The sequence below is a fragment of the Symphalangus syndactylus genome, chromosome 3 (genome assembly GCF_028878055.3).
Source record: "Symphalangus syndactylus isolate Jambi chromosome 3, NHGRI_mSymSyn1-v2.1_pri, whole genome shotgun sequence".
Lineage (NCBI taxonomy): Eukaryota > Metazoa > Chordata > Mammalia > Primates > Hylobatidae > Symphalangus > Symphalangus syndactylus.
Window position 1 is genome coordinate 140796492 of NC_072425.2, and position 21940 is coordinate 140818431.

The 21940-nt window shown below is 44.4% G+C and overlaps 1 protein-coding gene across 9 annotated transcripts; it reads right to left on the reverse strand.

Moving 5' to 3' along the window:
• Nucleotides 1-744: 744 nt before the first annotated feature.
• Nucleotides 745-18032, reverse strand: ZNF202 (zinc finger protein 202). 9 transcript variants are annotated; one of them, XM_063636607.1, is made up of 10 exons: nucleotides 17884-18012; nucleotides 16758-16877; nucleotides 16464-16577; nucleotides 10843-11115; nucleotides 6870-7368; nucleotides 5997-6207; nucleotides 5523-5611; nucleotides 4533-4662; nucleotides 3883-4002; nucleotides 745-3402 (listed from the first exon to the last, which is right to left on the reverse strand). In XM_063636607.1, exons 5-10 carry the CDS (start codon nucleotides 7269-7271, stop codon nucleotides 2408-2410), a joined length of 1947 nt encoding a protein of 648 aa, XP_063492677.1. In that variant the 5' UTR covers nucleotides 7272-7368; nucleotides 10843-11115; nucleotides 16464-16577; nucleotides 16758-16877; nucleotides 17884-18012; the 3' UTR covers nucleotides 745-2407. The 9 variants fall into 9 exon arrangements, with proteins under 9 accessions (XP_063492677.1, XP_055129539.1, XP_063492674.1 ...); XM_055273564.2 differs by lacking the exon at nucleotides 10843-11115 and having other exon boundaries at nucleotides 17884-18032; XM_063636604.1 differs by lacking the exon at nucleotides 10843-11115 and having other exon boundaries at nucleotides 16738-16877; nucleotides 17884-18011.
• Nucleotides 18033-21940: the final 3908 nt, after the last annotated feature.

Sequence of the window (21940 nt, forward strand, 5' to 3'; positions counted from 1 at the left end):
CCCTCAGAAACTTAGTATGGTATTCAAAGATGCTAGAATTCTACTGCTCACAAGATACTACAGGGGGCCCCTCCGAAAACACACCCTGTGCTCCAACCTCCCTGCTCACGCTCAGCTGCACTACCTCTTTCCTGCCGTTGCAAACTGTGGTTGTGTTTGTTCAGATTTGGGAGACAACATGTCCCTCCAAGAACCTCAGAAAATTCAGTAATTTACAAAAGGGACCAGAGATTTAGTGTCAGCATATGAAACTCTGCAGGGAGATCAGCAATTGGACTACTTGATGTTCCAACAAACCGGCCCAGCCTCACAAGCTTTCCCTCATGTAGAACTCTGACAGATTTTCATTTATCAGAATAATGCAAATAAGAAAATTAAAAAGTCAATTTGTTCTGTCACTGCCAGTATTTTACCAACCTTTATAAATGGTTAAGTATGAGCTAGGAGAAACTATCTTTTGTGGCAGACATTTCACCCAGGACAAGCTGTGCTTAGGCTTAGATACACGGTTTGGAAATGCATACTTATTAGGACAGTATCTTCTGCAAACTCCAGGCTTGGATCTTACCTCAGAGTGCATATATTTCACCGGACTCTGCTAATCATCCCAAGCCTTCCTTTCCTCATGGAAAAATACTCTGTACTCCCAGATCTATTTGAGTACGAATCACTCTCAGAAGTATCAGGACACTGAAGCCCTGGAAAAGGAATGGGTAAGATGGGAAGTCCCAGAAACCAGGGAACTTGGCTGCCAAGTGTTACCTTTATTTATTTCATATATGTATATTTCCAGAGGGACAATGGTTGACTGGTATTAAGACCAAACCAGTCCATCAGAATATCATCGACCAAAATGAGAATTTCCCTGTTGGGCCATTAGGGTTGGAGTCTTATTAACCCTCCCCTATTCCTCTGGCCCATAATGCATTATGAGATAGAGGAGAAGAAACCAGGCACAGAAGACTCTCCCTGTCATGCTTTAACCCCATACCCTGTGCTCCACTTATGGAGGACGTCTCCCCAGTTCTTGCCACTCCCACAATCACAGCAGGTGAGGTTCATAATTATTCAGCCTCATCTCCAAGGAACCTTTAACCAGCAACAGAGATCCTTGGGCCATCATGAGATGCTACTTTTTAGTTCTTAAATGAACATAAAATCACGTAAGAAAAAGCAAACGACACAAATACATGAAAGCCATTTACTCCTGGTGAATTCCTCAGGGTCCCAGGTTCAACACTTTCCGTGATGTCAGAGTACTCAGTCAGGGATGATGGGGACAGGGTGTCAGAATAGTCTTGACGATCTTGCCAGCAACAGCTTTTTCTTATTTTCCATAATTTGGTCTTAGTCGTACTCCAGTTGTCTTCATGTAAATAAAGTGGCCCATGGCAATGATGATTCTGTAATTGTTACAGTGCTTTGTAATTTGACAGTTTCCAAATCCCCTTACTCACACGACCCCTGTGAAGGGGGGTGTGAAGGGGTTGGTAGGCTTGTGCATATGAGGGAATGTGAATGATTTCATTATAACCGAATTATGCTTTACTCAATAAGCACTCAAACGCTACCATCTCACTTATAGTAGAAGTGCTAGGGACGAAACCAAGAGACTGGTTGAATAATGGGAAGGTTAAATGCATGAGTATTTTAATAGAAAAAAATATTAAGAACAAAACCAAAATTCGTATGGAAAGAGGCTTCTGACTAGGCCCTTCTTTCTAGCAGTGTTTGGCACCTGATAACAATTTGACACTGAGGGAGGGAGCAGCTTGACAAGGTCCACGTGAAGCAGCCTTGAGATTTTTTTTTTCGCCCACTTCCATATCTCCTCAGCATCAAAGGAAAGTGCATGGTAAGAGGTGAATCAGACAGCAAGGGATCTATACAGTTATCCTGTGAATGTGTGGCGAAGCCATCAGGACATAAACCTCCTGTTTTGAGTTCAGAGCTGTGTGCTTTAAGATTTGACCCCACTAAAGACAGAATCCTTCAGGCTTGTCCCTTCCCAAACCTAAGGGGCTGTCCTTGGCCACTTTCAACTTGAAGCTGTTGAGCAGTCTTTAGGATATGTAACAGCCTAATTTTTGGATGATATAGTAACCACAACCTCTTAAGTCTCTTAATTCTCCTACTTTATACCCATGAGGTAGAGGCAGGCGCACTCCAGTGAAGGAGAAGCCTCAATTCAGGTTGTACTTTGGATGAAACATTCCCTCAAGGCGTAGAAGAAGGCTGAGAGGTTCTGCCCAGGCTTGTATTTAGTTGCAGGAAGAGGTGATGTCAGATCTGGGCAGGTCAGGGAGACTCCCTCGAAAAGGTCTTCCCGGCTGACAAGAGGGCTTTTCCTATTCCTCACCTCCCTTAGGTGAGGGCTGAAAGCAGATTTCCTCACATGGGGACCTAGCTAGGAGGTCTTTTCTGAGTGGGTCCTCTGATGCCTAATTAAGTGATATCCTCTGCTGAAGCTTTTTCCACATGTAGGGCACGTGAATGGTTTCTCCCCAGTGTGTGTTCTCTGATGCCTGACGAGGTGGTCCCTGCGACTGAAGCTCTTCCCACATTCGTTGCATCGGCAGGGCCTCACTGAGGCGTGTCCTCTCAAGTGCTTGGCGAACGCTGCGCTGTGGGTGAAGCAGCGCCCGCACTCGCTGCAGAGATAGAGCTCCTCAGCAGCGTGCGTCTTCCGGTGCGCCAGGTACCGCCTGTGTTCACTGAAGTCCTCGCCACACTCTCCACACAAGTAGGGTTTGCCTCCCAGGTGGATTCTTTGGTGTGTTGTTAACACAGATTTCTGGCTGAAGCTTTTGCCACAAATAGTACAAAAGAAGGGTTTTTCTCCAGTATGTGTCCTCTGATGTCTGACAAGGTCTGAAGTCCAGCGGAAGTGTTTTCCGCAATCATCACATCTATAGGGCTTCTCCACTGATGGAGTTCTCTCAGCCTGGGTCGAAGGGGAGGTCTCTTCCAAATTCTTCCGGTTTAGGGGATATTTATAAGGCGCGTTCATCTTGTGAACCTTTTGGTGCCTGGCAAGATGTGAGCTTCGTGTGTAACTTTTTCCACACTCCATACATTTATAGGGTTTCTCTCCCGTGTGAGTCCTCAGGTGTCTAACAAGGTGGGAGTTACAAGTGAAGCTCTTTCCACACACAGAACAGTTATGATGCCTCCCTAACAGGGGGTGGATGGGTGTAGTTTCCCGAAGGTTCACAAAACTATTCACTTGAGAAATATTAGTACCAAATCTTCTTTCATTAAGTCTACCTGGATTGTCCTCAAAGACGATTTCCCAATCTGGAGTCTGGTGAATTTCTGGTTCTCCCAAAACAGGCCTGTGTATATCCTCCAAACTCAGATCTTCCTGCTCCAGACACTCTTCCTCATCTTTACTCCTATCTCCTGTTGAAAAGGTGAGAGGAAAAAAAAGGGTCATTGTAGTGGCAACAATGCCTTCCACACAATGGGGAGATTTTTAAAAAGGGTTTTGAGATGGCAAGACTAAATGGAATGCCTGTCCTGTGCCAAGCACTTTCTCATATTGTTATGCTATCAACAAACCTTGGTATGCACAAATATAATCTTCATTTTACAAATGCAGAGATTGAGAATCGAGGGCTTAAGGGAATTGTACAGTAAATGGTACAGCTGCAATTCCAAAAGTTAACATTTTTCTTTCACCCTTTTGTATTACATTGCTATCAGACAAATGATGGGAGGAGAAAAGAGGAGGGAAATGACAGAAGAAATGGCTGTCAGAGGGAGAAAGCAGTACTGGCTGACATGTTAGACAAACTCATGAGAGCGGGGCCCTACAGAGAGAGAACTGCCTAGAGGAACTGCCGGCTCAGGGTAGGTAAGACCGTTTTTGTCATTCCTCACCTGTGTAGGTAAAACTCAGGATTTCTGGCTCTTGAGTCTCCTGAGGCTCTTGGATATCTGGGACCCACGGCTCTTCCTCTCTAACCTGGGAGATTTCATCAGGTCTGGGGATTGGAAATGCTGCTCAAGAGAGGGAAAATAGGATATCACGATTGGCTCAACAATTCCCTGTGTTAAGAGCGGTCCTTTTCTATTTGGTAGGTTGTGGGGCAAATACATAGCTAGCTCAGGTGATGAATCTTTCATCTCTTTGTGTACTTTTAACCAAGGACTGCATATCTCTTGCCTTCTTGTGGTTTTCACCTGCAATTCAATAATTACACCATTGTACACCTTATCCTCTTTTCCCATATTCAAGAAAGATTATCTCCAACTCTTACTGTTTTAAAACTCATGTGCTTACTTCAAATATTTCTGCACTAAAGCTGTAATATTACAAGTTTGTTTTCCTATTAGAGGTTTCCATTTCCAACCATTTATATTTTACTTGAAAGGACATGATATTTTTCACCTAATCCCTCAATTTTATTGGTAGGGAAGGCATAAGAGAAGTTCACTGCATACAATCTAAGGTCTAAGATCCCCCAAAATTTCCAGCAGGAAAAAGATCTCTGGGCTTAGAACACTCTAGAATACTTGAAATTCCTTACACAGAGAGACTACAATTCCACAGTCTTCTTCCAAGACATATTCTCCATAGAACTCTTTCTGTGTTGGGTCCAGATCACTCCACTGGTCCTGGGAAAAGCATACGGCCACATCCTTGAACGTTACCAGTCCCTGAAACCACATAAGGATTTCATCAAAACGTGACGCTACAGGTAGCCTTGTATTTTGTCCCTGTTGAAGGTCATACAATAGGTAGACTCCATCTAGGAGATGAAAGGAGCTCGAGTGGCGGGCTGCTTAAACTCATTCTCAGGGGAGCTATGTGTCCCCTGTGGCACTGGCCCTGCCCCCTCCAACTCCACCACTCTCCCTGAGGACCAGCTTATGTTCTTCTTCTTTAAGGTATTGTTTAAAATTTAGGAAAGGTCTTAAAAATCATCATTCAGCTCCCTACTTGACACTTTAACGCCACATACATTTCTGCAAAATTCATCTTTTCTAGTAAACTTTCCCTAACGACTCTAATCACTTTCAATAGTTTCTATACTCTACAGCCAAAACAAGACTTTTTTCCTCAGTTAGATTACAATCTAAAACCATACATGAATTCTATTTCTTTTTCTCCAGCCACATGGCTTAGTTTCAGGGCTTTGATCATGGTGAGTACTTCCTAAATGTCTCAGCAGTACAGTCTGTCATACTTACAAATGACTATCAAATTTATTCCTTTAAAAAAAAAAAAAACTAAAAAACCCTCATTTGACAACTTCGAAGTTGTGCTGGAGTGTTACAGAATAATCCCATTTTGTTAGTTCTTCTACTCAATGGCAAATAAATTGGTGTCGGTGCCTGTGGATCCAATAGAAGGTGTGATAATTTATCTCATTATCTCCTCCCCTTCTAGGCACCTGCAGAACTGTGAGCTTAAAACTGGCAAGAGTGTAAATGTGCATCCTGCTTCACCTGTTTAGTATGGCTAATGCCCAGTGGTTCTTCAAACAAATTGTGGTACAGAGGTAACTACGGCACACCTGTGATAGAGCAGTAAGAAGAGCAACCATCTCTGAGTCTCCAGAGCTCCTCTCTGCAGGAAGGTCTGGGTCCAGGGGCACTGGGACCTCTATGAAGAAAAGAAGGCAAAGATCAGTAATATGCAGCATGCCCCAATAATGGGCAAAAATCTGGGCATCCCCCACCATCTTTGTTAGGAAGGTGGCCCTACCCTTTCTATTATGGCAACCAAGAAACTGGCCTAAGGGTAGCTCCCATATCCCAATCCCATCACCTATGAGACCATCAGAATGCCAAGAGAACAAGCAACAATCTGCTATCTAAGCTTGGCCCTGTTTATGGGGGACTCTAGCTGGCGGTACTGTCTCCTCTTGACATCCTGGATTCTGTGATTTCTTTCCATGCAGTCTACCCAGCTTCCTTGGTATAGAAGAAATGTCCCCCTCCTTGCCTGCCTTCTGCCACAATCCCCCCTTTCTGCTGAGGCTTCCCACCGCTCTCCTGCAGGGTCTGGAGCTCCTCTTCCTGGTGTGGACGCTGCTCTGCCGGTGTCCGCAGATCTGGGCTCTGTATGGTTTCCTCAGGAGACTGCTCAGGGGTCGAGCTTTGCACAGGATCCTGCAGCTCACTAGGTGACTCAGGCTCCGCTCCTAAATGCACCGTCTCCTCTGACAGGACTTCCTGACCGTGAACATGGACAGTCACCTGGGAATAATTCCAACTTCCAGTCACCATGGAGTCAGGAGGAAGTTCTTGGTTGTCATGGGAGCTTATTTTAGGAGAAGATGACTAAAGAAAACACTCCCAGAGGGACCCAGACAAGGAGGGGAAACTCCAGTTCCAATGGAGCAGGCAAGGAGGAGCTGAAGGTTATCCTCCCCACGACAAGGCAGGGGATGCGCAGGCCTGCACTGCTCTCTCACCGCCCCCAGCCTCGGCCCCCGTCACCCAAGGCTTCTTCCCATCTCCACCTGTCCCACCTGCAGCTCTCCTTGCTGCCTGTTTCCCTAGCTGACCAGCCAGGAAGGGGGATCTGTGACTGGGGATCTACGAGAACCTTTGAGGAAGTCACAAAATTCTCCTCTCCAGGAACCCAAGGCTCAACATTCAAAGAAGGGAAAACCAAAGCCATAACCCTTTGGTGCCTGAGACCCCTCAGATGGTCCCTACACAGGTGTTCCAAAATCCAGAAAGTCACATTCATACACACACATCCCCCTAATCCATGGGGCTCATGGATCTATGAGCAACCCAAGGGCAGAGCCCACTAATAATTTATGGGGATCCTGCAAGCCCTCCCCCCAAATCCAGCCTTCTAGCAAATAGTCCCCCTCCACATCACACAGATCAGGACTCCCCCTCCTCACCCACCGCCTTGGTCTCCTGGGTTGTTTCTGCAAACCCTCCACCAGCGTCACTGCCTCCTCGCCACTTTCTGGCCGTTGGCCCCGCACCCAGCTCTGTAGTTCTCCAGGCAGGACGGTAAGAAATTGTTCCAGCACAAGCAGCTCTAGGATCTGCTCCTTTGTCCTCCTCTCTGGTCTCAGCCACTGGTGACAAAGTTCTCGGAGTCTGATGAGAGCTTCTCTAGGGCTTGCTGCTTCCTGGTAGCGGAAGCGTCGGAAGTTCTGGTGGGAGGTTTCCAGCACTGGGTCATCCCTCTGTAAGACAGACTCTGGCCGACAGGTGAAATCATCTTCCAGTTTCACCATCAGAATTCCTTCCTCTTCCCAAAGATCCTGGTCCTCTGGTTCCACGGCTGTAGCCATTTCTTGGCTTTGGGGTGGTCTCACACCATCTAGAGCTCACGCTGTCATTAGCCCCCAGCCTCAGCCTGGACACAGCAAGGATTTTCTTCCAAGGGCCCTGGATAGAAAAGTAAAGACAAACAAGAGTATAAGCATGAAACTATACACAAGGACAACTGTCTAAGTTCAATCATAATCCTCTACACAAACTTCTTCAAATGGTTAAATCCTCTTTTCCCCAACCTCCATAGCCATAAATCAACAGATCCAGTTGGGAGAGGATAATTCACAACTAAAGGTATGGTCCTCTACTCCCTTTCCTAGGCAAGGTTCATACTCCACAAGAAAATACTGCATTTCCATTTCATGAATACTGCCAATTCCACCGCTTAAGCCTCCAAATCGGTTCCCTCCTCTTCCTTCCTACAGACCGTTTTAGTTTGAGCCTTCATCATCTCCTGCCTGGACTGCTGCTCTAACTTCCTGAGATCCCTGCAGTACTCAACTATAAGCAAAGTGCAACAGAATTACCTGTGGAGGTTTTGCAAAACATAGTATCACACATCATTTTTCAGACACTCTGATTCAGTCAATCCAGGTAACTGTATGTTTAGAGATGCTACATGCAGTTCGAATGTGTATCCATGGTTGAGAAACACCAACCATGAGGGAGGTGTGTAAGGTTATGAGCAAAAGTTCTGGAGTTGAGCTGCCTGGGTTTGAATCCTGGCTCTGTCGCTTACTAGGTATTTCCAGAGTAGGACCATAGGCAAGTTCTCATTCTCCTTATGCCGGTTTCTCTGTCTATTGAAGGGAGATAATAATGGTTTTCATCTAATAGGCTTGCTATAAGGATTAAATGTATTACTAAAGCCTGTGAGCATTAAACGTATTACTATCTTTGCTTAGAAGAGTGATGGCACCAGCTATTATCTTTCTAAATTATAGTTCCAACTATATTACTCAATATTTTAAAACAAAACCTTTTTCATGTTAGTAAAATCAGTTCCAAAATCCTGGGAATGACACGAAGCTCTTTACAATCAGCCCCCAATCTATTTTTCAAGCTTCAGATCCTACCTTTTCCCTGTATCACCTGGTTATAAAAAATGCATTGCTGATCTCCCGACAACAGGGTGCCTTTTCAGTCCTCCATGTCTTTTTGAAGGTTGTTCCTTCTGCATAGACTACTCTCCACCCTTCCCCTTTCCACGCTTCATGGTGTGTTCTCTTTCTTTTTAACGGGTCCTGTCTTTATTCCCACAATTTACAGCTTAGGTCCCTCTCACTTCTCATCTGGATGACTGCAGCTGCCTCCAAATGTGAGCTACCTGCCTCCAGATTTGTCACCTTCACATTCCCACTATGACCAGAACGAGCTCTCTTGGCAAATGTGCTCATGTCCCTTTCCTATCTAAGATCCTTCCATCACTCCCCACTCTTGTTCAGTGAAATACAAACTTCAAACATTCTACATTAGGTTGACGTTCATCTTGTTATTCTCTTCGCCCTCCTCTCCAATCCTTTCAGACACACACACACACACACACGTGTGTACATGCAAAGCACACAAGAGTCCCATGTTCTTTAGCTTTTGAATATGCTGTTTCTTCTGATTCTTTATCCTTGGTTAAACTTTAAATTTTTCAAGACATAAGCTCAGGCTTCATGTCTTCTGAGATGTTTTCTTTGATCCCATTTCTCCTACTCTTAGACATGGTTAGAAATCACCTAAGTCCTCCCGTAGCGACCTGGGCACCTCTCTATCCCAATATCGGTCATATTACATAGCCATCGCTTATCTTTCCTGTGAAACTCTTTGAAGTCAGGGACTATTTTCCATCAATCTCCAATACCTATAATAAAGTGCACAATAAATGCATTTAAAATGAATAAAACTCTACTCCAAAGCTTCTTCCTATTGTAACAGGAAGAACCACTGTTTCCTCCATTATGCTTTTACTATCTTTTGATTATTCACCACATCCTGTTAATTCCAACTTCTAAAAAATGTCTTTCAAATCCATCCATCTCTTCATCTCTACTGCCATTCCCCCAGTCGAGCCATTATCACCCACTAGAAGGTATTAATAGGAACTGTAAAAAAAAAAAATTACAATATCCTCTGCTCCTCAACAGCACTGGCACGTAACAGGCACTGATACATTTGAGAGATGACTTAGTTCAACCTCCATAACTGGTTTTCTTGGTCCTGTCCCCCTCCAGACCAGTGTCCACAAGCAGCTTAAGGGCTCCTTCATTTCTCAATCTTTCTGTGCTATACTACAATTGCCTCACATCCACATTCAAGGTTATCGATCCACTCATAATAGCTGTGTCTCATCTGTTGTTGCCCATCAAATGAGTTTATAGTCAATGACCATATTATCTTCATTCTTTCTCAAAACCCTTTTAATTCATGCTCTTATGACATTTTTTTCATTATCCTCAATCACTTGCAACATACTTTCATAGTCTATTTTGGTTAGCTCCCTAATTCCTAGATCTTCATGTGTAATTTTTCCTCTGCTATCTCTACCTCATGGTGATTTATTTTTTTCTCAAGTGGCTTGTAATTTTTTATTGTATGCCCATCTTTTTACTTTGGGAGTCCTGAGAGACCTGGATTTAAATGTGAGCCCCTTGAATGTAATTTCATTTGTTTCTTCCTAAGTGCTAATGGTTTCAATGATCTTGAACAGTTTGCTTCTTTAAGACTCTCCCTCTGTTGCCCAGGCTGGAGTGCAGTAGTGCAATCATAGCTCACTACAGCCTGGAACTCCTGGCCTCAAGTGATTTTCCAACCTGGGCCTCCCAAAGCACTGTTACCAAAGGCTGAGCCACCATGCCTGGCCAAATCAGTTTTTATGTTAATTTCTCAGGGTGTTCCTGAATAATGTTTTTGTGTATTATTTAGACCAATGCCTTCAAGTAATGTTTGGCCTACCCAAGGTTCTGCAGAACCTACTTCCTTGCAGTTTTCCTGGGTCAGCAGGAAGATTTTCAAAGGTCCAGGTTTGCAGGCTGCTTAATTCTGTAACTTTGACACAGTGTCAGCTTCCCAAGTCCTATCTCCCTGTTGGAGTACCAGTATTAAAAGCTCAATCCCTAGAAACCTTATTTTGGTTTGGAATCTCACTGGGCCATGGTAAAGTCAGCTTATACTTATTTTTCTAGTGGTTATTTCTTTTTCCTTCTGGAACCTATGTGCCTTCCTTTAGCTTTTGAGAGAGACAGAGAGAGAGAGAGAGAGAGAGAGAGACAGACACACAGGGAGAGACAGCATGGGCTGTCCTGTTCCTGATAGGAACAGGATTTAATAATGGGCAGGAGGCCCATCCACATTAGCTCCACCTGCAATACTCCAAGTAGGTGAGTGGTGAACTTCCTAACATACAAAATCTGCCAGTGGCTTCCCAGTGACCTTAGGTTAAAACTTAAACTTCTTAAAATGTGATACACAAAGCCCTTCAAAACCTGGTCCCTGCTACCTCTCCTTCCTTCCATGACTGCCACTCCCATTGAAAGCCACTGCAAGAATTACTGTTCTTTCTTTTCTATACCCTCCCCGGGCTTTCCTGATGCTGTTTACCTTGTCTGAAGTACCCTTCTCCACTCTCTTCATGTGGTTAACTCTATCCATCTTTCAGATCTCAGTTTTTCCAAGATGCCTCCCCTGGTCCTCCCAGATGATGCTTCCACAGGAACTTGTATCTCCCCCTACCACAGCATGCACATGTGTCTATTTTTTGTGTCATCAAAATTGTTCATCTTCTGTTGAACTCACTGGACTGTAAAGCTCTGAGGGCAGGGATATGCTGTGCCCAGCTCGATGCCTGGCACACACCAGGCACTCACTTCATATCTGATGAATGCAGAGAATGCTTGGTAAGGTTTTAAAAGTCTGTTTCCAGAAGGATAGATACCATGTCATATTAACCCATATTCATCCATAAGTCTAGCAAACTGTGTGCTGGATAAAGGCATACATAGGGAAAAAAAACATTTATTGTTTGGATTGTGCGTAAAACAGAATTCTCTTAGTGGTTCCCAAGGTGATGGAACCACAACTCATCACAAGGAATCTTCAGGTTGTACCGGGAATAATCCAAATGCAAGTCACACAACACTGGGCATTTGAAAAAAAAAAAAATCATTTTCCATTGAGGATTTAAATCAATTTTAATAAGCACAAAATCAGACATCAAATAAATGGAACTACAATACTGATTATTTATCCAGACAAAGCTTTCCAACCCCCACCCCAACTCCTGCCCCTGGAAGACAGAATTAATACATAGGGTCTTTTGGCTTAATAAAAGGACTTCTAGTATCTTAGAAGTTTGAGAACCGACGTCCAGTGAAGTAGACTTGGAATCCTCATTGTTTTCACGCAGCACTAGGTACAAGAGATTCCACAGTATGGATCCTACAACGTATGCATTGCCAGAAGAGTGTCTGCTCTCTCAAAGGGCTTTGCTCTCCAAAGAAAAAAGAACATATAACAGTGCCACACCAAATTTGCCATTTAAAAATGCCCTTCAGAAATCACAAGCTGAGATTTCTGGTGCTTGTTTTGCATTTACTTTGGCAGTCTAGGAAGACGAAGGAAAACAGATCAGCAATTGAAGGAATGAAGGAAGGAGTCTTTGTGGGGTAAGAGATGGGAAATGAATAGGAGGTATAGCAGTGCTGAGCACAGCACCAAACTGAGTATCCAAAGATGTACGTCCCGGCCCCAGATCCCCAAGAAACTGGAGCTTCCCTGAAGGTTTTGTGAAGTAACATACACAAGAGCCCTTGTAAAGGATAAAGCCCTCTGCAGATAACCAATCTCCTAACTCAGTGATTATCTGAGATGTGAGACCTTTATGAACTCAAATGTGTTGTGCAAATGTCAAGTATTAATATTAGAGGCAGAAAACAGATGTTGTGTTTTTATTCTATAATTAATGGGATGTGCTATGCCACAAGTATACCTTGCAATTTGTTGCCTTTGCTATTCTAATACCTTTCTTCAATGTCTGTCCTTGGAAGAGTTCCAGAGTAAGATAAAAACTATAGAAAGAATACAATAGACAGAATATGAAACCAGGCCAGGATTAAGTAAGAGACTTGGTTCCAGAAGACACTAAAACAGTATCTGCAAAGATACAACCTAGTGTCTTGAGTGTTCCTAGGATGCATAGGATTGGAGAGGAGCTATCAAGGTAAGACCTTTGTACAATCCTCAGGCCAGCTGTCTCTGCCCCTTATCTGAAGGTGTCACGTGGCAGTGAAGACCCAAGCTCAATTCTCTTACAAGAACAGAAAACCACAGGCAATGAAAGAATATCTAGTTCTCTACCTTAAAATGCTATTAGCTAGGGTGATCTTTCTGGACCCTAAATGAAAAAGTCTGTATCATACACTGTCAACCTAAAGGAGAGACAGTGATCTGCCTATTGACTGGCAAATAATCTTCAGAAGAAAACAGTGATCAGAACTGAAATTATTATATTTAGCAGATATTTATATCCCTTCCAGTCCCCATTCTTATTTTATACCTTAATGCAGGCCTATAATTTGGGAATTTTAATATGATTACTTGCTGGGGCTAACCAGGGCCTGTCAACAGCTCCTCTCAGTGTTCTAGAATAGAAATCGACTAATAAAAACTGTTAACTGCTCTTTTCCAACGCTGCCGCTGTTCTTTAAAACGAAAGATTAGCCCAGTACAATCCTTCTAATGGAGATATTCTTTTATTCTTAATTGTCCTATATACAAGCGCTTATCTAAGCTTTCCACGTAACGGTTAGTGGCCTTGGCACTCTGGGTTTGAATCCCTGACCTCACTTATTAGCCTTGTAACACAATTTCCCTAAGCCTCAGTCTTATCCTCAAAAATGAGGCTAATACTACCTATCTCATGTGGTTGTTTTAAGGAGTAAATGAAATAACCTATAGAAATCCTTCAGTATAGAGTCTGGCATAGGGTGGGTGCTCAATATATTTTATTCATTTTCCTTCAAGCTATTTGAAATCCTTTTGGGAAGAAGGCAAGATTTAAATGATAAACAAACAGTTATTTCATCATAACTACAAAAAAATAGATGGCATAAGGAAAATCTTGGTCTGTCTATTGTTATATCAAAGAAACCATGCTAAACCAAAAAAACAATCCTTGCTTTGGAGGCACTTATGAAGTAGGATTAAATGAAAATGTTGGAATACAGATGAGAAGGATCCTTAAACACACGTTCTCCCACCGAAGACCGTATCAGCAATGCTTCTAATTACCAATATATCAAAGTCCTCTCCACTCCCTGTAACTGGCAGGAGACAATCTGAGGCAAACTCAGTGTAGCAAGAAGTCCTACGAAAACTTAACCTAGATGGCAGAATGAATGAAAGGGAATGAATTCCCTGGCTTTTGGCCTTCTAACACATGACCAGTATGCTTCAAAACATGTTTAAAACTGTTTCTGTAAAATATTTTTGCCACTTAAGTTCTTTTTCCCCCTTCGTAAAAGTGATATTTGAGTAGCAAGGGGAGAAATGGCTCAAAACTTGTTACAATAGGTTCCAAAGAAAGACAATAAGGTATAGAGAAAGGGAAGACAGGAAGAAAGACAAAGAGGTCAAGTATGTAGTGGGTGGTACGGGGAAGTCACAAGTATCTTCTGTCTGGAAATGCTACAGATTTTGTGGTTAGCCTCAAGATATTAGGTGGGAATAAACATGTCATCGAGAGTAAATGTAAATACAAAAATGAAAAATAAAAATTGTAACAATTCACTTTATTCTAAACTAAAATGTTTTTGATGGTTATATATGGCAGGCCTAGGAGGCGATGTTAAACAGTACATAGCTGACTTCGGGGAAGGGTGACCTGTTCTGTCCCCTGCTCTACATGGTAAAGAGGTGTCATCTTGGACAAGTCACAGCAGCTCATGTTGTATTGGGATGATTCTTTATCTAAAGGTAGAGAACTGAACCAGCTTTTTGATGGTGATGAGGAGGGGTTTTGAGAGGAACAAGGATATACAGCAACTCTATTGACTATTTGGGCCATAATGTATCAGCCTAGGATGCTGAGAGAGATTTACTCAAGAGCTGAGGAGGGCTACGGGCCAAATACAGATTTTTAAGTTTTGAGATAGGGTTTTTTCTGTTGCTAAGACTGGAGTGCAGTGGCAAGATCACAACTCACTGCAATCGCTGCCTCCCAGGTTCAGGCCATCCTCCCACCCCAGCCTCCTAAGTATCTGGGACTATAGCACATGCCACCATGCCCAGCTAATTTTTAAATTTTTTGTAGAGACAGGGTCTTGCCATGTTGCCCAGGCTGGTCTCAAATACCTGGGCTCAAGTGATCTGCCAGCTTTGGCCTCCCAAAGTGTTATGATTACAGGTGTGAGCCACTGCACCCAGCCTCAAACACAGATTTTTAAGATGCCAGATTTATACACCTGGCCATCATGGTCATGTTGGTTAACCTCCATCATGAGGCTAGGCTTTTTAACCTTCAGGAAAACTACCCCAGAGCAGTTACTGGCCTAAATAAAGGAGGTCAAGCTATATGCCTCAATTTAAAACAGAACATCACAAATTAACCTGAAGCAGGAAAAGGAGGGGACATCAAACCTGACACCCATCCTGATGAGAGCAACTGCTCTCATTTGACAGCCAGAGTTAAACTAGATGTATGCAATTCCTACAACGAACATAGTCAATGCCAATCAGATAGTCAGAGGAACCATCATTTAATGGGAAATAACACAATAACATATATAATAGAGCTGACCTGAGGTGCTGCTATAGATAATTCATAACGGCAGTAAATTCAAAAGTCATTTGCTATGTTTTTAGCTTTGTCATTAACACACCCTGTGTGGATACCCTGTTTCATGTCTAGATGACTTCCTCCTGGCTTTTTGCTCAAGGCTCCCTTAGCATTTGAGGAGATGATAAAGGATGGGATCCCTGCCTGTTGAACCAGAGGAATCTGAGGAGTACCAGGTTTCTACTGAAGACTAAATCATGATCCAAAGAAGGAATCTCAGAAGTTATTCTTGTCGTGGGCATGGCTTAACGTCTGTCTCCCCACTGTGAGCCCTGCCCTCGAGAGCAAGGGTCTCCTTATTCATTTTTATATTCCCACTTTGTCAAGCCCTTAGTAGAAAAGGTATTCAATAAATGCACATTGAGTTTAAGCTTTCTATCTCTCCTCCCCCAACTTGTATATATTACAGAAGCACTGAAAATTCAGAAATCAGCCAGTGTCAGGGCTCCTGGGTAATAAACCATTCACAGGGATAGCTGTAGGAATTTGGCATTGGCATTTATTCCAATCTCTTGGGGGTAATCAGGTGGCATAATCATGCTCTGCTTTACTGTGTAGCATAAAGTCAGTGGAGAAAAACATCAAGAGGGGAGGAGGACAAGGGATGGAGTTCAATACACAAATATCTACTGAGCGTCAATTACGTGTCCCACACTATTCAAGGTGCTGGGCAGAGAAAGATAAAAAAAGCAGAAGCTCTGACCTTGAGGAACTTAACAGGTAGTTAAGAAATAGCAGGATTTTAGCAATACTAGGAATTCACAGCAAAAGCCCAGAATACAGGTGTAATATATATGATCAAAACGTGAAGCCCCTATCAAGAGAATTAAGAAAATCAAGGGGAAGAACTCATCAATATTTCACCTCAAATTTGGCATATAGCATTCAGTTTTTTTAAGTACGCTTTCTTAATTTTGCAAACAAAATTCTCAGACTTAAGTGATTATCTATAAAAGATCAGATTACTAGTTTCCAACACAGAAGTACTCAAACAAAGGTATTCTGAACCTCAACCTACTGCAATATGTATATCACATTTGGCCAAAAGGTAGTTGTTCTCAAAGTGAAGAACCCAGATCTGCAGCATCAGTACCTGAGCCTCGTTAGAAGTACAAATTCTCAAGACCCAGCACAGACCTATTACCAGAAACTCTAGGGGTGGGCCCCAGCAACATGCGTTTAACAAGCCCTTCAGGTGCTTATAGTAAGTTTGAGAACCACCACCCAGCAAATGAAGTAAATCTGAAGTTCATGCAGAAAGCCATTGCTGGCCAAACTAAAGGGTTTGCTGGTGAGAGAACAGCAAAAACAAGGGGTCTAAAACTGTTTCACATTTTAAATCTGTGACAAATTTACTGGGAAAAAAAAATGTAAACCTGTAACTTACCTCATCTGTACAATTTGCAATGGCTGAGTCCCTCACATTGTAGTAAACCTTGTTGTACCCTTGGAATGATTGTCTACTGCAATATAGTATATACAGAGTACAAAAAGGGTATAGCTGGAGGAGAAAGGGTGAAAGATTATGAATCCCAGGCGTTTGGTCCTAGGAGGAAAAATTCCTGTCCTCTCGCCAACCCTGCCCACCCTCTTATGCTAGATAGTAACAGCAGAAAGTTATCCAAGACTGCTCCGCGTTCACACGCTTCCCACCAAGAAACCTCCCAGGGTATCCCACAACCTTTCTGAAGTAGCTTCCTGGATCAAGCCCCACGGGGCAGCTTGGAAGAGAAGCTGGGAGGGATGAGGGGCTCCACTAGCATTCCTTGTGGCTTCTGAGTGTAGCTGCCCTGGGTGTCACCTGCAGAGCGTGGATAGAGAAAAAGCGACAGTTCTAAGCCAAGCCTCTAAGTGAGAGCCTGGGATCCGGCGCTGCTCCCCAGGACCAAGGTTGTTCAAGAAAGGCTGGGTCTAAGAGTCTCCCTCTGGGGAGGTCAGTACAGATTCCAAGGCAGACAGGGTTATCAAAGCGCCTAGAAGATGAGAACATTCATTGTTCATAAAAACAAAAATTAGACTGACACCTTTCTGAAGGAACACAGCCTATCCATGGCACACAAACTTTTAATCAAGACACTCAAGAAGTAGGTATGCTCCTGCTAAAAGTAACGCTGGTGCTGAGAAGAGGTGCCACAACTGGCTGTTAGGAGTGGGAGGAGAGGAAAGTTGCAAGTGGAGACAGCAGCTACTGGCTTGAGGGGAACCTCAGGGTCTGTCACAGTGGCAGCTGAAAAGCCCCTGGCCAAATGGACGCCAAGGACTACTATCATCACAGGTGATCAGATCACGGGTGAGTGTATCTGAGTGTGTGCTGGGGAGCTGAGGGGGGCTTGGTTGTGTAAGGAGATGGGGCTAGCCGGGGCAAGGAGCCCGCGGAGATGATCTTAAGCAATCGGAGAGGAAGGGTGAGAATAGGCCGCGGAAAATAAAGGGACCTAGACCACTCCTCCCTCGGTTCCGGGGGGAAACAGTTGGCGCGGAAGCGTTAGGAGGTACGAGGTACGGACTAACTACATTTCTGCAGGCCCCAGGAGGGGGCGGAGGGCGGTGGCTGGAAAGGAAGGGAAGCATGGAGCGCCATCCGTGTCCCCGGAGATACTGGCTCTGGCCACCAAGAAACACAGAGACCACAACGTCTCGGCACCCTCAGTACACCGCCGCCACCCCTTCCCCAGGACACGGCGATTTCCCCAGACTCTGGGGGGCGGGGTCTCCGGTCCCTCCCCCTCCTCCCAGCCCTGCCCGGCTCTGCCCGATCTGGTCTGGCCCGGTCCAGCCCGGCCCGGCCCAGCCCACTCAGGACTCACGGCTCCGACAGCTCCGGCGGCTCCTCCCCTGCCCCGGCTTCTCTCCCATCCACTCCCGACCGAAACAGCGCCTCCGGATCCGAGCCGCGCGGGGCCTAGCGGGTCGGAACACGTGGGGCCTTTGCGCCCGGAACCGGAAGCGATCGCTCGCCCTGCCTTCTCCCAGAGCTGGAGCCTTTCTAGGCTGTGGGAGGTTTGGTCCTCTCTATGCGCCCTCCGCGGGTTGCGGCGCAGTGCTCCCCAAGGACCCAGTGCGAAGAAGCCTCGGACCCCACAGCTGCGGTCCGCGACCCCCAACTCCACTCTGCAGCGAATAAATCAACATCTTGGGCCTTTCATTTACAGGCATGCCTTCTGCAAGGGTTTTCTTTTCTGTTTTTGATGTTTTGTGTGTTTGTTTTCATTTGGATACGTCTACATGTTTTTCTTGATATTTTTTTTCTTTGCATTGTCCGCTGCAACATGGTAGAAAAGGGCAGCGTTAGATTTGAATACTGTCTCTTGCATTCACCATCAGCAGCAGGGCCTTGGCCGAATCTTTCCATCTTTGAACTCTATTGTGCATCATATAAAACGGGCATGGCCGGGCGCGGTGGCTCACGCTTGTAATCCCAGCACTTTGGGAGGCCGAGGCGGAGGGATCACGAGGTCAGGAGATCGAGACTACGGTGAAACCCCGTCTCTACCAAAAATACAAAAAAATTAGCCGGGCGTGGTGGCGGGCGCCTGTAGTCCCAGCTACTCGGAGAGGCTGAGGCAGGAGAATGGCGTGAACCGCGGAGGCGGAGCTTGCAGTGAGCCGAGATCGCGCCACTGCACTCCAGCCTGGGCGACAGAGCAAGACTCCGTCTCAAAAAAAAAAAAAAAAAGAAAAAACGGGCATAATAATACCGTTACTCTGAGGACTAAATGATACATTGCACATGAACTGAATGGAACATCAGAAGCTCAAAAAGAAAATAGTTATGGTATCACTGCTCTTTCTTTTCCTTTGAGTGTTGCTTCGTATTTCTTTACTTTCAGGCTGTCTTCCCTGATCTCATTTGTTCATTTTTGTCTGTTCAGTGACCTTTCTGCCCATACCTGACATTTTCCTTTGCTCTCTGTCCCTTTTACCCTGTAAGTCACCACTCTCCACGTGCCATGTGCCACTTCCTTTTCATGGGACGCATTGCTGGGATCTGTTTACTGGGTTTGAACCAAAGGATTAGTTACTTTTGGTGGAGTGGGAGTGTATTAGTGAAACAGAACTAATAGGTGTGAACCCAGAAGGCAGGACAACTCAAAGCGGGGAGGGGGCTTCCAGGTCCTAGGTAGATAAGACACAAATGGTTGCATTCTTTTGAGCTGCTGATTAGCCTCTCCGGAAGGAGGCAATCAGATATGCATTTATCTCAGTGAGCAGAGAGGTGACTTTGAATAGAAGGGGAGGCAGGTTTGCCCTAAGCAGTTCCCAGCTTGAATTTTCCCTTTAGTGATTTTGGGGCCCCCAATCACTTTCCTTTCACACGGGGTATGTATAAACATATAAAAGGAGATTTATTATAAGGAGTTGGCTCACATGATTATGGACGTTGAGAAGTCCCACCATCTGCTTACTGCAAGCTGAAGAACCAAGGAGGTTGGTGGTATAATTCAGTCTGAAGCTGAAGGCCAGAGAACTGCAAAGGGATTGAGGTGCTGGTGTCTGAAGGCCAGAGAGCAGGAGGAGATGATGTCCCAGCTCAAGAAGAGAGAGGTGAATTTACTCTTCCTCTGCCTTTTTATTCTATTTGGGCCCTCAATGGATTGGATGGTGCCTACGCATATTGGTGAGAGTGATTTTCTTTACTCAGTCTACTGATTCAAATGCTAATCTCTCTCTCTCTTTTTTTTTTTTAGACAGAGTCTTGCTCTGTCGCCCAGCGATCTTGGCTAACTGCAATGTCTGCCTCCCGGGTTCAAGCAATTCTTCTGCCTCAGCCTCCAGAATAGCTGGGATTACAGGCATGTGCCACCACGCCTGGCTATTTTTTTTTTTTTTTTTTTTTTTTTTGTATTTTTAGTAGAGAGGGGGTTTCACCATATTGGCCAGAAACACCCTCACAGACACACCGACTAATAATGTTTTACCTGTTGTCTGGGCATCCCTTAGCTAGTCAAGTTGACACATAAAATTACCCAATACAAAGAGAAATATACCTTTCATGAAAGCCTACTGTGTACCAAATATTTTTCTCTGTAAATCTCATTGAATATTTTAAAATATTAGTATTAAGTGTATAAATAATACATAAACATGTTCTTCTAAACATTTAATGCATTACAGTGTTAAAAAATTATTCAGTGATACTTGTTAAAGCATGGTAAGGGAGACCTTATTCAGGACCAGGAAAGGTAAAGAAACCACTGCAATGAGGCCGGGCGCGGTGGCTCACGCTTGTAATCCCAGCACTTTGGGAGGCCGAGGCGGGCGGATCACGAGGTCAGGAGATGGAGACCACGGTGAAACCCCGTCTCTACTAAAAAATACAAAAAATTAGCTGGGCGTGGTGGCGGGCGCCTGTAGTCCCAGCTACTCGGAGAGGCTGAGGCGGGAGAATGGCGTGAACCTGGGAGGCGGAGCTTGCAGTGAGCCGAGATTGCGCCACTGCACTCCAGCCTGGGTGACAGAGCGAGACTCTGTCTCAAAAAAAAAAAAAAAAGAAACCACTGCAATGAAGTCTTGCTGTAGGAATGAGAGATTGGGCTCAACTCTGAATACAGAATGGGCAAGTGGAAATTTATAGTCGAGGAACTTTTTTTGGAGTTTGGGACGTCGATGGATTGAAAATTACTAAGGGGAAACATCAGGCGTAAGGGGGATTCTGGCTAAGTCAACCTAATAGGATCCTTGCTGAAGATAGGCCAGGGTGATCAGACATCACCTGGGGGATGATGGAGGATGAGGACACTGACCAGGTATTAAGGATGGTCAGATATCAATCAAGGATGGGGGAGTTCCTGCTAAAGGACTTAGAGTTCTTTGCTAACAGTAGATTTTACAAGGAAGTACGCCGATAGCCGTAGGAAAAGTTTCACAAGCCTGACAAGTTTGGCGAAGAAAAGAGATTTTGTCAATGGATAAAGCTAATGACTTTTTTTTTTTTTTCTTTTTTGGGAGCGGATGGAGTCTCGCTCTGCCGCCAGGCTGGAGTGCAGTGGCACCATCTCGGCTCACTGCAACCTCGACCTCCCGGGTTCAAGCGATTCTCCTGCCTCAGCTTCCCGAGTAGCTGGGACTGCAGGCATGCACCACCATGCCCAGCTAATTTTTGTGTTTTTAGTAGAGATGGGGTTTCACCATGTTGGCTAGGATGGTCTCAATCTCTTGACCTCGTGATCCGCCAGCCACAGCCTCCCAAAGTGCTGGGATTACAGGCGTGAGCCACCACGCCTGGCCACTAATGACATTTTTACCAACCCTGGCTTCCTCCTCTCTCTCCAGAAGTTAGCTGTTCTTATGACCCTAATGTGTTTATCTTCCAGATATTTTTCTTTATTTTCATGTACTGCGTACATATATATCCACAGAAAGTAAATAGTATTATTTTCTGTGTACTTGTGTGTATACCTGTGTGTTCATGTTGAATTCGTCGATTTGTTTTCGCTTAGCAGTGGGCCTTGGAGATCTGTTGATAGCGATAAATAAAAATCTCCCTTATTCCTTCTGCTTTCTGCATAACATTCCATAGTCTGAATAGCAATTTGCCTGTTGAAAACAAGCTTTTATAATTGTTGGGACTACAAACAATGCTGTAATGATCACCCTCTTTGTGCATACATGCAATGGTACTCTGAGACGGATACTGAGAAAGAGTATTGCTGGGTCAAAGGTTGCACACTTTTAATGAATACTGCCAAGTTTTCCTCCCAAATGAATGCACCTGTTTACACCCTTAACAACAGTATACAAGATTTTTTCCCTGTATCTATGCCCTTACCTCATGTTGCCGAAATTGTAAATCTCAGCCAGTTTAATGGGCAAAAATAATATCTAATTGTTTTACTTTGCCTTTCCATCATTAATGGTGAGACT

What these genes read in the sequence shown, in the direction of transcription:
- ZNF202 (XM_063636602.1), bottom strand. Translation starts at nt 7,271, where the DNA reads ATGGCTACAGCCGTGGAACCAGAGGACCAGGATCTTTGGGAAGAGGAA. An exon ending in CCAGGAGACCAAGGCGGTGG is followed by an intron (nt 6,208 to 6,869) that starts GTGAGGAGGGGG and finishes AATTATTCCCAG; the next exon opens with GTGACTGTCCATGTTCACGG. An exon ending in TTCTTACTGCTCTATCACAG is followed by an intron (nt 4,663 to 5,522) that starts GTGTGCCGTAGT and finishes ATGTGGTTTCAG; the next exon opens with GGACTGGTAACGTTCAAGGA.